The 13,934-nt window shown below is 43.3% G+C and overlaps 1 protein-coding gene across 2 annotated transcripts in view; it reads left to right on the top strand.

The window, feature by feature from the left end:
* The window catches only part of RMND5A (required for meiotic nuclear division 5 homolog A), a 28,307-nt gene that overhangs the window by 8,801 nt on the left and 5,572 nt on the right, over positions 1–13,934 (top strand). For both annotated transcript variants that reach the window (XM_005509952.3, XM_005509951.2), the window contains exons 3-6: positions 4,182–4,316; positions 4,472–4,572; positions 10,035–10,201; positions 11,366–11,531. In XM_005509952.3, coding sequence (XP_005510009.1) covers positions 4,182–4,316; positions 4,472–4,572; positions 10,035–10,201; positions 11,366–11,531 — 569 coding nt within the window. The remainder of the gene's footprint in view (positions 1–4,181; positions 4,317–4,471; positions 4,573–10,034; positions 10,202–11,365; positions 11,532–13,934) is intronic.

The following is a 13,934-nucleotide window of genomic DNA, read 5'->3' as shown; positions in this document are numbered from 1 at the left end:
TATTTCAACTTTTGAAATCTTATTACAGCCCACGTGCTATCAGCTGTTAGCATTTAGAAAACAAAAGTGAGATGTGTAGTCACCAGCAGATGAGGAATGCGCGACGGGTATGAAATATGTAAACCAAAGGCAAACAGTAATTTGTTCTGGCATGTGACAATCACTCACTGGAATATGTGCAGTGAGTCCTTGGATCCTCAGGACCCAGAGGAGGCAGAGCTGTAGAATCCCACGTATAATAGAGACCTTAGAAATGTTTTGTTTTGTTTGTTTGTCTTAAAAAATAGTTATTGAAATGAGAACCTGGTCAAGACTGGCTTGATTGGAGAATGGATCAGGGGGAGTCAAAAAATATGAGGTCGTCAGGTTGTATGATGTGATTTGAATCTTCTGCACATCTCTGTTAATATGACTCATCGTTACCATCTTTTATGGGATTTAAAAGAAATTAATTTATGATGGGGTTTTGAAAAGGTTCTGAAGGCTCATAGGTTTGTTGTTTCAGGACAAAATGTGGATTTTGCGAAGGAACTGAGGTAAGTGGCTCTGCCCTCAAGCAATGAGAAGGATGTGAGATGTTTAGGGCATCAATCCAGCTCTAATGGTTGGCAGCTGCCCAGAAGAATACAACTTCTTCTTACAGGGTTCTGTGTTTGATAGGACCTGAAATTGCATGAAGAACATTTTTAGATCACTGATGATCCCCATACCAGAGTATGAGACTAATAACAAAAGCAAACTTGTGTGTTCTTTTTGCTGCCCCTGGTGTTTCTCTAATGCATTGTTGATGGATTTATGTGACCTGCTGGTGGTGTTTGGACACTGGTACCAGAATTGGCGATGGTGTTGAACCTTAAAGGCTTCAGAGAGTTGGCACAAATAAGAACAGTATTATTTAGTCTTCAAAATCCTTAATTTTTTTTCAGGGTAGAGCTTAAAGATGAGCAGCATGACAAGGTGCTTTCAGGTTAAGACAACCAAGTGAAAATGTTAAATGTGAGATTGCAATCAATGGCAATAACTTAAATACTCATCTTGTTCCACCATCTCCGAGAAATGGAAGACATAATTTGCTGGCCTGAGGTGGTTGTTGTCCTGAAGGTTTGCTGCGAGACCTGAAGGGAATGGTGGTTTTGAAGCCACGCGTGCAGGGGTGAGAATCACAGAATCACAGACTGTCCTGAGTTGGAAGGGACCCACAAGGATCATCCAGTCCAGCTCCTGTCCCTGCATGTGACAACCCCACAGTTCACACCGTGTGTCTGAGGGTGTTGTCCAGTCTCTTCTTGAACACTGTCAGGCTTGGGGCTGTGACACCTCCCTGGGGAGCCTGTTCAGTGTCCAGCACCTCTGGGTGAAGAACCTCTTCCTCATGTCCAACCTAAACATCCCCTGGCACATCTTCCTGACATTCCCTCAGGTTATATCGTTGGTTTGAGGGACCTTTCTCATGATGACACCGAGCAGCATCAAAGGAGATGTGGAGGTGTCTGATGAAGGAAATTGATAGTTGGTGAATAAAAGGAAGATGCAGTGTGAAGCTGAAGTGCTGTAAGGAGGAAGGAGAAGCTTTACAGATTTAAGCTGCTGTGCCCCCTTTAACTCCTCCCTTGCTGTTTAAAAGGTGGAATTGCTCACTGTTGGTAAGGTAGCTTCTGAAGGGCTGGTCCCCTCCCTGTGGCAGGTCACTGTACTGTACCTGATCACCACATGCCACTCTGGTCCTCTCTAGCCAGCCTGCAAAGACAGCAGTTTTAATCTTTGAGGCTGACATCGGAGTTGTGGTGAGATATTTGATACCTCCTAAGGAAAATGTGGTGAGGCGTAAGTGTGTGACAGAGACTTTGCAATGGAAAAGTGACCCCGTGGTCTGAAAGTTTGATGTTGTTCTCCACTGCTTTTTAACTTAATATTCTCCTTCCAACTCCATTTAATTTCTGAAACAGGTTAATAGTAGGCTTCCGAATGCTTTTGCAAATGCCTGTTTTCTGGTGTGTGTTTTGACAAAGCATATGACTCCTTGGGCTCTTACTGCAGGTCAGCGATGTCACATCCCTGGGATACATGGTGCCAATCTAACATAAATCCCCATTGCCTGCTTGGATTTGTTCTGAAGCTGGATATCCAGCTTTGTGTTGGCAGAGCTCACAGAATCACAGGCTGGCTGGGGTTGGAAGGGACCTCTGGAGATCATCCAGTCCAACCCACCTGCTAAAGCAGGTTCCCCAGAGCAGATCACACAGGAATGTGTCCAGGCGGGTTTGAATGTCTCAGAGAAGGAGACTCCACAACCTCTCTGGGCAGCCTGGGCCAGGGCCCTGGCACCTCAAAGTCAAGAAGTTTCTCCTCATATTCAGATGGAACCTCCTGTGTTTCAGTCTGTGCATGTTGCCCCTCATCCTGTTGTTGGGCACCACTGAAAGGAGTCTGGTCCATCCTCTTGACACTCTTGAAATATTTATAAACATTGATGAGATCCCCTCTCAGCTTCTCTTCTCCAGGCTGAACAGACTCAGCTCTCTCAGTCTCTCCTCATAAGAAAGGTGCTCCAGACCCCTCAGCATCTTCATAGCTCTCAGCTGGACTCCCTCCAATAATTACTTGTCCTTCTTAAACTGGGGAGCCCAGAACCGGACACAGTTCTCCAGATGCAGCCTCATCAGGGCAGAGCAGAGGGGGAGGAACAACCTCCCTTAACCTGCTGGTCACAATCTTATTTATGCACCCCAGATACTGTTGGCCTTCTTGACCACAAGAACACATTGTTGGCTCATGGTCAGCCTGTTGTCAACCAGAACCCCAAGTCGTTCTCTGCAGAGCTGCTTTCCAGCAGATCCCCTGCTAACCTGTACTGGTACCTGTGTTTGTTCCTCTCCAAGTGCAAGATCCTCCACTTGCCCTTGTTGAACTTCATCAGGTGTGTCTCTGCCCAGTCCAGCCTGTCCAGGTCTCGCTGGATGGCAGCACAGCCTCTGGTGTGTCAGCTCTTCCTCCCAGTTTGGTATCATTGGCAAACAGCCGCAGGCTGTGGTGCCTGACAGGGAACTGATAATAATGTGATTGACAGACAGCTCACAGCATCCTCATGGTGTTCGCTCTGCCTGCTTTGCAGAAATGTACATTTGCGCTAGGTTGGTGTTTCCATGTTGTTCAGGGCTGTTGGTCATCACAGAGCTGTGGCTGAAGCGCTGCTATTTTCACCAAACTTCTGATTTCTGAAAGCTGCTTCTCGGAATAAAGTGGAGTTAGGAGGCAGTTGGGTCAGGCAGCAAGCGATGCGCTGACTTCTAGACTGTTTCTTCTGCAAGAGGTTTGTTTTAGGCAATCGGTGAGGATTTGTATTCAAGTTAGCCTGTCTGCCCCAATCATAAAACATGTTAGCAGTTAAAATCCTGGTTTATATCTTGGGTTACAGTAAGTGTTGCTCTCCTGCTGCCAAGAGGCACAGTGCCAAGTGTTACTAAAGAGTCACCGTGGCAATATTTTTACTTATTCCTGGAATATGTCCTTAGGCCACTGGCCTAAAAATACACAGCACTGGGATCAACGGTGTTAGATGTGTAAAAGATCTTCCAGATCTTCAAAGCTCATCCTGTTGCTGGGATGTTGAGGTCTTCAGAGATTTGAATTTCAGTGTCGTTTGGGGGTGGGGAGAAGTGACATTTTCCTTTTTCAGCATTGTCTACCTCCCCAGCTATGTCAAAAATTCTTGAGTTAAAGCTTTTACTTCTAATTTGGTGTGCTGCAGTGACAGTGATGCATTGATAACACTATTTTGATTCTAGTGTAGGCGATTTTGTTTTCTGTTCTCTATGCATTTTCAGTTTTCACATATGGAAAAAGCCTTTTCTGCAGATCCTTCAAAAATGCACCATGGTCTGAAAACTCAGTTAACTTAGATTTCTAATTCACTAGCTAGACTTGTAATTTGTCAGTATAATTCCTTATAGTGGACAATATTCAGCCTTGGAAAGAGCGAGCTGAAGGATTTTTTCTGTACACAGGAGATGATGAAGCAGCTGCCGGATTTATTTCACTTTGAACAGGAGGTAATTGAGGGCCGAGTGAGTAACAGGCAGAAAGCATCAGGGCGGAGACACAGGTATCCTGCAGAATAAAAGAGAAATGACGTGAGGCTATTTGTTTTTCCAGCCTGTTAATGATTAATTTGTGCTTTTCAGAACTTTGACTCTGACATCAGCAGCGTGGGGATAGATGGGTGCTGGCAGGCCGACAGCCAGCGGATCCTCAACGAGGTGATGGTGGAACACTTCTTCCGCCAGGGGATGTTGGATGTGGCCGAGGAGCTTTGTCAGGTAACCATCATCAGGGATGTCAAATGTTATCAACCCTGTAAAATGAAGCTTTGTGTTTGTGTCCTTATTTCAAGTGTCAGAAAAGCAGTGGTTTAATCGCGTTGGTTTTTGTGCTTTAACTAAAAACTGCCCTTGTTTTGTTTTGTTTTTTTCAGGAATCTGGTCTATCAATAGACCAAAGTCAAAAAGAACCATTCGTGGAGTTAAATCGAATATTGGAAGCATTAAAAGTTAGAGTTTTGAGACCTGCGCTAGAGTGAGTCTGCTTCAGTGTTTTTTCTCCCCCTCCCCCCCCTTTTTTTGAATGCTTTTAACAAATCCTTAGTTTATCACTTAAAAGATTATCTTTAGTGTATTTAGCTGTGTCCCTGTTTGTCCTTTGGGAGGTCTAGTTACTGAGCACACCCCTTTCTTCTTTTGTCTTTCCCCATGGGCACTGGATAACTAAGAGTCTCTTTTTTAGATTGAGGATTGACTTGAACCATTTGTGATGCCAATTTAAGATTTTGGGAAGAAACATCACGTGGAGAAGCAGTTGTCTGCCATGACTGTACTTAGCCTTATAGTGAATAATTAACAAACCTTATTTTAATGGGTCTGATTACATAGAATATGGGGGCTTACTAAAGGGGTCTTGTTGGCATCACCCAGCCCTTGGGGTGAGCAGAACTTGACTCGGGATCGATGTTCTCACTTTCCTTCAAGTGACTTTCCCTTTCGAGACAAGGGGCCCAGGGTGGGAAGAGGGAGGGAGAGGGTTGGTGGGTACTGGCGAACACTGGTGACGGGTGAGGTGCCGCTGGGCGCCTGGACTGATGGTGAGATCAGTTAGCGAGGTTTCTTCTGAACAAAACGATTTCGTTAATGTGACTCGTAGAATCAGAGAATCATTTCAGTTGGAGGAGACCCGCGGAATCATTGAGTCCAACCATAACCTAACTCTAGCACTAAACCATGTCCCTAAGAACATTGTCTAAACGCCTTTTAAACCCCTCCAGCGATGGTGAATCCACCACTTCCCTGGGCAGCCTGTTCCAATGCCTGACAACCCGTTCCGTGAAGAATTTTTTCCTAATATCCCATCTAAACCTCCCCTGGTGCAACTTGAGGCCGTTTCCTCTTGTCCTGTTATTTGTTACTTGGGAGAAGAGACCAACAGTGGATAATGCTGAACACTCAGATGAAAAACAGGTCTGGGAGTATCTGAGGTCTATCAGTCAACTCTAGACCAGGATATTTTTATTGACCTTAGTAGACTTTACAACCATTAGACTTGTAATCTGGTGCTAACAGTGACAGTGAGGAGGGCAAGGTGATTAAGTGTTTCATGGGCTGCTGTTTTCTGACTTACAGTGGTGGATACGGAACAGAATCACAGAATCGACTGGGTTGGAAAAGACCTCAGAGATCATCGAGTCCAACCCTTGGTCCAACTCTAGTCCGTTTACTAGATCATGGCACTAAGTGCCATGTCCAATCTCAGTTTAAAAACCTCCAGGGACAGTGAGTCCAGCACCTCCCTGGGCAGCCATTCCAGTGCCTGACCACTCTCTCTGTAAAGAATTTCTTTCTAATATCCAGCCTAAATTTCCCCTGGTAGAGTTGAAGCCCATGCCCCCTTGTCCTGTTGCTGACTGCCTGGGAGAAGAGACCAATCCCCACCTGGCTATAACTTCCCTTCAGGTAGTTATAGAGAGTGATGAGCTCACCTCTAAGCCTCCTCTTCTCCAGACTAAACAAGCCCAGCTCCCTCAGCCTCTCCTCATAGGTCTTGTGTTCAAGTCCCTTCACCAGTCGTGTTGCTCTTCTCTGGACCCGCTCCAGCACTTCAATGTCTTTCCTGAACTGAGGGGCCCTCCTGAACTGAGGTGCAATGCCATTTCAGAATAGCTGTTCTTTTCAAAACAAGTCAACCCCAAACAAACCCTCAACCTATGTGGGGTTTTTGTTTGTTAGTTTTTAAATTGACCAGAGCTTTGGTAAGCCCAGATTGATCTCAGAAGTAAGAAAAACAAACACAAAACCCCCAAACAAATGAAAACCCGAAACCAACTTTGAAGTGACCTTTTAAAAATAGAAACAGTGAATTAAAAATTTACGTGTTTCATTCCAGAGCATAATTCATATACTTAAGATACCATTTTTGCATGATTGTTACATACATTTTCATATGAACAAATGTTTTCTTTTCCCTTTAACACAAACCAGCACAGATCTGTCAATTCAGAGCTTACTGGCATCCAAACTAAGCGCAGGGATGCTCTGATACTCCATGCTGTTCATAAACTAAATCCTGGATTATGCCTCTAGGTCATGCAAAGTTTGACCTAAATAGTTGGTCTTTAATTACAGATACACAGGTGGAAAGCTCAGGTGGTTTATTGCTATCAAATTGGCTAATTGAAGGGAAACAACACTGGAATGCCTGGTGTCACGGCTGAAACAGGTTTTACTGTCAGCTACACCTTGTATTTCTTGTACTTCAAATAGTAACATCGCTGTTGTGAAGGTTACTCTCTGAGAAACAGTAACTTGCTGTTACATCCATTCAGTTCAAGTCACTAAATTCATTTTAGCTCCAGTTTGTTAGGCCATGTTCCTTACTCGTTGCCACTTAATTGTGTCTTGTAGTTCCTGCAATGTGTTAATTTTTTTTCAAATAAAGGGACAAACATTGTCATTCTTCAAAGGAGCTCTTATTCCCAAGAGAGCTGAATGGGCAGACAATAGGGGGATTGTCAGCACGGTTTGTATGCTGGTGTTCCTCCCCCACCATGTCTCATTTCTATTTATAATGTTTATTCTGTTTAAAGGTCTTCTGTGCAAAAGCTTCTCTTTGCCTGCTGCTGGGCACAGAGGCTCCTTATTTATAGTGATGCTTATGTAAAAAACATGGTGGTTGGTGAGAATGATCAAAATGTGACAAAACTACGCGGTTTAGGCGATAACTGGTGTCTTCAATGCCCGGTTATTCTGCAGAACTGTTGGTGCTAGTGAAGGCATTTCCCATATTATTTCCCAGCAGATTTGAGTGTTCAAGAAGAGGGATAGAAACCGTTCCTGGAGGGTCATTCTCTACATAAAAGGAGCTTGGAGATGTGGTATTGTGCTCTTTGGGCAAAAAGCTACCAAATGGCTAAAACTGACATCAAGAAATAGAATTTTAGGGGTTCATAAGAGCAGCCCCAACCTGGCCAGTTCTAGGGTTGGGTTACCGACAGTGGTGTTGGAGCGGAAAGCAGGTGTTGCACAAGGAAAGTTAATGACAATGTGATGAAGCAGGAAGGGCAGGACAGCAGGATTTACCTGTGCAAAGTTGTGGAAGGTTGGGATGAGCAATAACCGGTCTCGCTGGCTCTGCCAGGGCTCTGCAGTTGGTGCTGGGCTTAACTCAGTGCTGGCTCCTGGTCGCTGCCATCCAGAGGGAGTTGCCAGAGAATGGCTTCTCAAACAGCTTTTCAAAGCCCTGCTGTGGTGATAGAGAGAAGTTTGTATTTATATCTGATTTTTATTTTTTTTAAAAAAAGACCCTAACTATAGGTTTGTTGTTTTTTTTCTTTTTTTTTTTTAGTTACTAATACAAATTCCAACACTTAAAACTACTACACTTCAGAATTTAATACAACTAGCCACAACATTTTTCTTTTCTTGTGGGGTGTGCAGCTTGACTTTGTAGATGCCCAGCCTGGCCCTGCTCCCTAAGCCGTGTAATCTCTGTGCCTCTGCAGTATCCCATTAATTTCCAGCGACTTTTCTCTCTGTAATTTGGTGATGGAGGAGGGAAATCCATAGGTTCTTTGTGGGTGGATTCGGACCATTCTGAGCCCTGACTTGCAGGTTTGAAGCTTTTGATTGTGATCTCCTGGGCATGAGATATTCTCTTCTGTCTGTAAAGCAGCAAGGTGCGCAGGTCCTGGTATTTGCTGGGACCTTTGGGGTGTGGTTTCAACTTTAATTTAATCTCTGCAGGCTTTGTGAAATTCATTGTAACTAAATCCCACGTGGGAGCTAGAGGAGAGCTCTGTGTACCTGTGCTTTGAATAGTATCCCATAAACTTTAAAAAACTCAGATGGCTTTGAGTTTCGGAAGTGAAAACACTGCAAGTATCATTTTGAGGGCAGGTAGGAAGACTTGTGTGATTACTAATGATTTTGGACGGTGGTAGAGACTACGTGGGTTGAACGTTTTAAACCTCACTCGTTTTTTGTCTTTCCATTAGAAATAGGAACAACGTGTCCTAGACACAACACCTCAGGCCTGGCTTCTGTGGCTGCTCTCTTCTGATACAAATCTGTGCTGCCACTCAACAAGCTAAAAATGGAAAGCCTGCCTAAGAGCTAATTTGGAACAACAGACTCGAGCTCAGCGAGATGAAGTGCCGTATCGTGTGGCTGCGGATATTGGCAGGGAGAGGATGGAGGCTCTTTTGATGCCCGCCTTTTGATGCAATACAGATTAAGATCTCATTAATGGGACTGCGGACTAGCCTTATGGTTTATTGAGCATAGTTTGTTGGCTTTGAGCTACTTGTTGGTCTGTGGTTGTTAACTTCACGCTCGTGTTTTCTTAGTTGGGAGTGAGCTTTGTTGCCACTGGTACTTTCACCACAACAAATTGAAAGTAGATACTCGCTCGTTAATGCTACATCTTAATGTAGAAGACTAAGTTGCATTGAAAGCTTGACCAGTACTGCAAGAATGATTAGTTTTCTTATTTTAGGATTGGTTGAAAAGAGCACAAGCCTCACATCCCCCTTCTTTATAAGGGACAGAAACTACCTCACTTCCTTGCTGAAAAGTGAAAAGCTCTTTTGCTTAACAGGGCCCCCACAGTGTAAATGGTGTAACTAATTAACACTAATGAGAAACAGATGTACATTGAAACTTAAAGTTCTTAAGAGAAAGATTGGATTGATTTAGGCCTGACTAAACTGAATTAAGGAAAAAACAAACCACACAAACCCAAGAAAGAGATGGGTAAAACCGGAGTAACAAAATAACATTTTACTAAATGCTTTGGAAAATCCAGTTCATTTTACTTGGTGTGTGTTTAAGAATTCTGCCGTGTTATTTGGGAGCCAAACATTAGTGTTGTCATGGTGAATGAGACCCAGAAAGTGAGACATGTTTTTATTGTCCAAGTTGAAAATAACACAGACAGCAAAGTTTAAGCTGATTTCCATACCCCCTGTTGTAAGGCCTTGATAATACTGTTTTCAAGGCCCCCACAGAGACACGTCCCCTCTCCAGGGCAACACACACACACATAAACATAGCGGCTTAGAGGAAATATTTAGCGAATTAGGAAGTTGGAAAATACGTTCTTGAAAGGTTTGGTCAATCTTCTTCAACATAAAGCTGAAGATTATCTATAATTGGTAAGATTCAGAGTGGTATTAATCCAAATACAGTAGATTCTAGCAATTTCTGTGTTGTATTTTGCCTAATTCAGCCTTGAATTCCAGCCTGTGAGTGGTGAATTTTGCAGGTTAACCCATCCCGCAGCTCCAGAGGTGATGTCCTTCACGTGTTGTGTGTCCTGTGTCACTTGGGAAGTGTCTTGCCATTCTCTGTGCCCTCTATAGACTCGTACAAGTTCAGGGAACAGTCATATTCTCCTTGAATGGGTGTTTGATAGTTGTAATAATTTCATATGGTGTGGGCTGACACTTAATCGCTCCTGTGCCGTGTCCCATTGTACCTCCTCGTTTCTTCCAGGTGGGCGGTATCCAACAGAGAAATGCTTATGGCACAGAATAGTTCGTTGGAATTTAAACTGCACAGACTATATTTCATTAGTTTATTGATGGGTGGGACAGCAAATCAAAGAGAAGCACTTCAGTATGCGAAAAACTTCCAGCCGTTCGCCCTAAATCATCAGAAAGGTAAGTTTTCCATCACACTAAAGGGATTTAAAGCACTTGCATGTGGCACCTTGTAGTAAAATAGAAATCAGGTTCAAAATGTATTTTACTCCATGATTTTAATTTTGTTAGAGGTTTCTTATTTTTGTATTTAATACGTATAACCTGAATGCTTACAATCTGAATTAACTCCTCTTTATTTTTTTTTTTTGTAGAGAGGGCACAAAAATATGTTTTGTCTGCACGTTTGTTTAAATTTAGGGGGTTTTGACTCTTCAAATAATATGTAGAGTAGACCTGCTGCCAGGGTGAAGGGTTAAAAATGCACATACATGTTCTTGGAATAGTCGTCTGCTCTTTGCTGCTGCGTGGGGTAACACAAAGAGAAACAAAACTCTTGAGAAATGGGGAATATCGGATGAGTTAAGTGAACCATCTCAAGCTGAATCCAGTAAAGCTTAATTTTTAGGCTACTGTGTGTGTCAGAAAGCTTACAAAAAGGTAGATCGGTTTGAAGCTAATTAATAGGCAGTGTGATGTGCTTGAAGAGGGCAGATGACCCCCAGGCTATCATCACAGAATGTCAGGGATTGGAAGGGACCTTGAAAGCTCATCCAGTGCAATCCCCCCATGGAGCAGGAACACCCAGATGAGGTTACACAGGAAGGTGTCCAGGCGGGTTGGAATGTCTGCAGAGAAGGAGACTCCACAACCCCCCTGGGCAGCCTGTTCAGGCTCTGGCACCCTCACTGAGAAGAAGTTTCTTCTCAAATTTAAGTGGAACCTCTTGTGTTGCAGTTTGAACCCATTACCCCTTGTCCTATCATTGGTTGTCACTGAGAAGAGCCTGGCTCCATCCTCCTGACACTCACCCTTTATATATCTGTAAACATTAGTGAGGTCACCCCTCAGTCTCCTCTTCTCCAAGCTCCAGAGCCCCAGCTCCCTCAGCCTTCCCTCATAAGGGAGATGCTCCACTCCCTTCAGCGTCTTTGTAATCATCATAGCAGTTTGGAGCTCTTGTAGCTGTAAACATCTGTTCTGTGATGGCTGTAATTGTATTTTTTAGCGGTGAGGATACGTGTTATTAATGTGTATCTACCTGTTTTCCATGAAAAGCTAAAAGCCTAGCCACTACCTTTTATTTGCGGTGTAAAATAACTCTCCGTTCCACATCCCTCACAGACATTCAGGTTTTGATGGGCAGCCTGGTGTACCTGCGGCAGGGGATCGAGAACTCCCCGTACGTTCACCTGTTGGACGCGAACCAGTGGGCCGACATCTGCGACATCTTCACCAGAGACGCCTGCGCCCTCCTGGGCCTCTCGGTTGAGTCACCTCTCAGTGTCAGGTACGACGCTTTCCATTTGCTTTTAACACCAGCTGCGTAGTGGGTTAGGTTTCTATTTTTTGCCAAGGACGCATTTTGAGAGTAGTCTCATCCAGCTTGTATTAACTAGCGTAGTTGCAATTAGCAATGAGATTTGCAAAGATTAGAAGTCCGAGGTTCCTGTGTGCTGTGCTTTGCCCTGCAGCTTGGCAGCTCGAGGGGAAACGTTCACGGATGGAATTTGGCTTCTGTAGTTGAGCCATCAGTGCAAAGGATGAGGGTGGCGAGCGGCCAGTAACTCCCACAGCAAATGTGTGAGAACTGTCCCTGCTGTTTGGCTGCAGAAAACCCCCAAACTGTGGCCGTGGCTCTGTCAGCATTTGATCATCTGGATTTTGAACCCCCTCATTATTTTACCTGTCTCCTCCTTAGAAAAATGCTCAAGAGTTACGTTGTGATTTCAGCTGCTAAAATTTCCAAATTGTTTGCTGGACCTCGTTTGCAAAGCAGAAAGAGGCACTTCCAAGCTCAGGAGCTGATCTGACAAAATGCAAATCTGTAGGAGGCTGCTGGAAATGTGAAGAAAAATCAATCTAATCTCCTTCTAGCTTCTCTGAAGATAAAACAGATTAGCCACTACTTAGCCTTTGGATGCCAGTTCCCCCAGTACACTCACCTGATGTTCTCATTTTCATTTCAGACATTGAATAGAAAATAAATGATATGTGTCTTTCTGGGCTAGATGTGGTATTTAACAGAAGCTTCACTATATTTTGGTTGGTTGTTTTTTTTTGTTTTGGCTGTTTTTTACTGTTTTCACGTTACTGTTGTTAGACTTCTGTGCTTAGTTTAGAACTCTTCAAATTGTCGACCCTTGTTTGCGCCTCTGTCACAACATACAACAGGAGCAACAAAGGGAGCACTTTCAGATTAATTGTCTTTCTACAATAAATGCTACAGGTTTCACTTTGAGGGTTTTATAGATACCTAAAATTTCTACCTCTGTTTTTTGGTTTTCATCTTTTTCCCGTTTCAGTCAGATTAACAGCAATCAACGTTTTAATTGCTCATGTACTGACGCTGTAACGCTGTTTTCAGTGCAAATGGCCAAGAGATTTTCAGTGAAGTGGAAAATCCCTGATATTGATGTTTGGACTGCTTGGACGCTTGTTTTGTGCCTTGTGTGAAATCGATTGCACTGAAACGTGTTTACTGTATAGGTGGTATCGATACTCTTGTCATAAACAAGACAGTTCTAAACCGACGTGACCTTTGAGCGCTGCGAATCCTTTAGAAATTAAACCAGCTTTAAGTTAAATCCCTGCTATAAAATATATTGCTTTCTAGAACACGAGTAGCAGCCGCTGCATTAAGGACTGATTGGTTTCTCCAATACTTATCTAATCCTGTGCAAGCCTTGTACTCCGAGTTACTGCATGGAGTCAGTGGGAAAACTCTTGATGTACGAAGGAGAATGTGGTTCAGGGTCTGGAAGGACTATTGGACACCATTTAAATTTACTATTTAATTGAGTTCTTATCTCTCGGAGAGCCCTTTAACAGTATGTTTTCATACAGAACCATTAAAGCAGTAATTCTTTTATTTCTATAAATATCAATATTACTGTCTAGGCTTCCCACAGGGTTAACACAAGTTATGCTTAGGGCTGAAAAAACCAAAAGCGAAGCGTAAGGATTAAAATGACCAGTCAGAGGTGAAGGATATGGCTGCGTATTTTCCTCCTTCCACCCCTCCTAAATAAAGTAGCCAGAATGTTCCTGCAGAAGCATAAAAAGAAGTATCTGGAGTTGCAGAGCAGAGAGGAAGGTCGTGACTTCTGTAGACAATAAAACTTGCGCAAATAGTAAAATAATCAGCCAAAGTAACAAAGCAGACTGATACCACAGTCAAATCCTGTTTCTGTTGCTTTCCATCAAAACATCTGTTAATTTGTGGAAACTCGGTGTCGCACTTTTCTTTTGTAACACAGTGAAATATTCAAAGTAAGGTGGTAAGTTCTGGTAAGGGGTGACTCCCAGAGCCAGCTGAGCTGCTGGGACACCTATCTAGGGTGGTTGTGTGCTGCCATTCTCATTATGGGCTGTGCTTTCTTTCCTTCACTTGCTTTCCTATGTTTGTTTTTTCTACATTTGTTTTCTTGATTTAAGGAGAAGGTGGAAAGACACGTTTCTTTATATGTTAATCACATATAATTAAAGGATATGTGTTGTGCGTACGTGCGGGTTATGCAGAAACTCTTAGGCTGCATCTCCTGTTGCGTAGTTGAGAGCAAGTACCTATATAAGCTGACATGATGTCTTCCTCCTCTACAGCTCAAAATCAAAGTAGGTGATATAGAAAATCAATTCATTATAAGACTTGGAGTGGGGATTGACTGTTGTTTTCAGTCCAGAATGTAGTAAG

The sequence above is a fragment of the Columba livia genome, chromosome 4 (genome assembly GCF_036013475.1).
Source record: "Columba livia isolate bColLiv1 breed racing homer chromosome 4, bColLiv1.pat.W.v2, whole genome shotgun sequence".
Taxonomy (NCBI): Eukaryota; Metazoa; Chordata; class Aves; order Columbiformes; family Columbidae; genus Columba; species Columba livia.
This window is presented reverse-complemented; position numbering and strand designations above follow the sequence as displayed.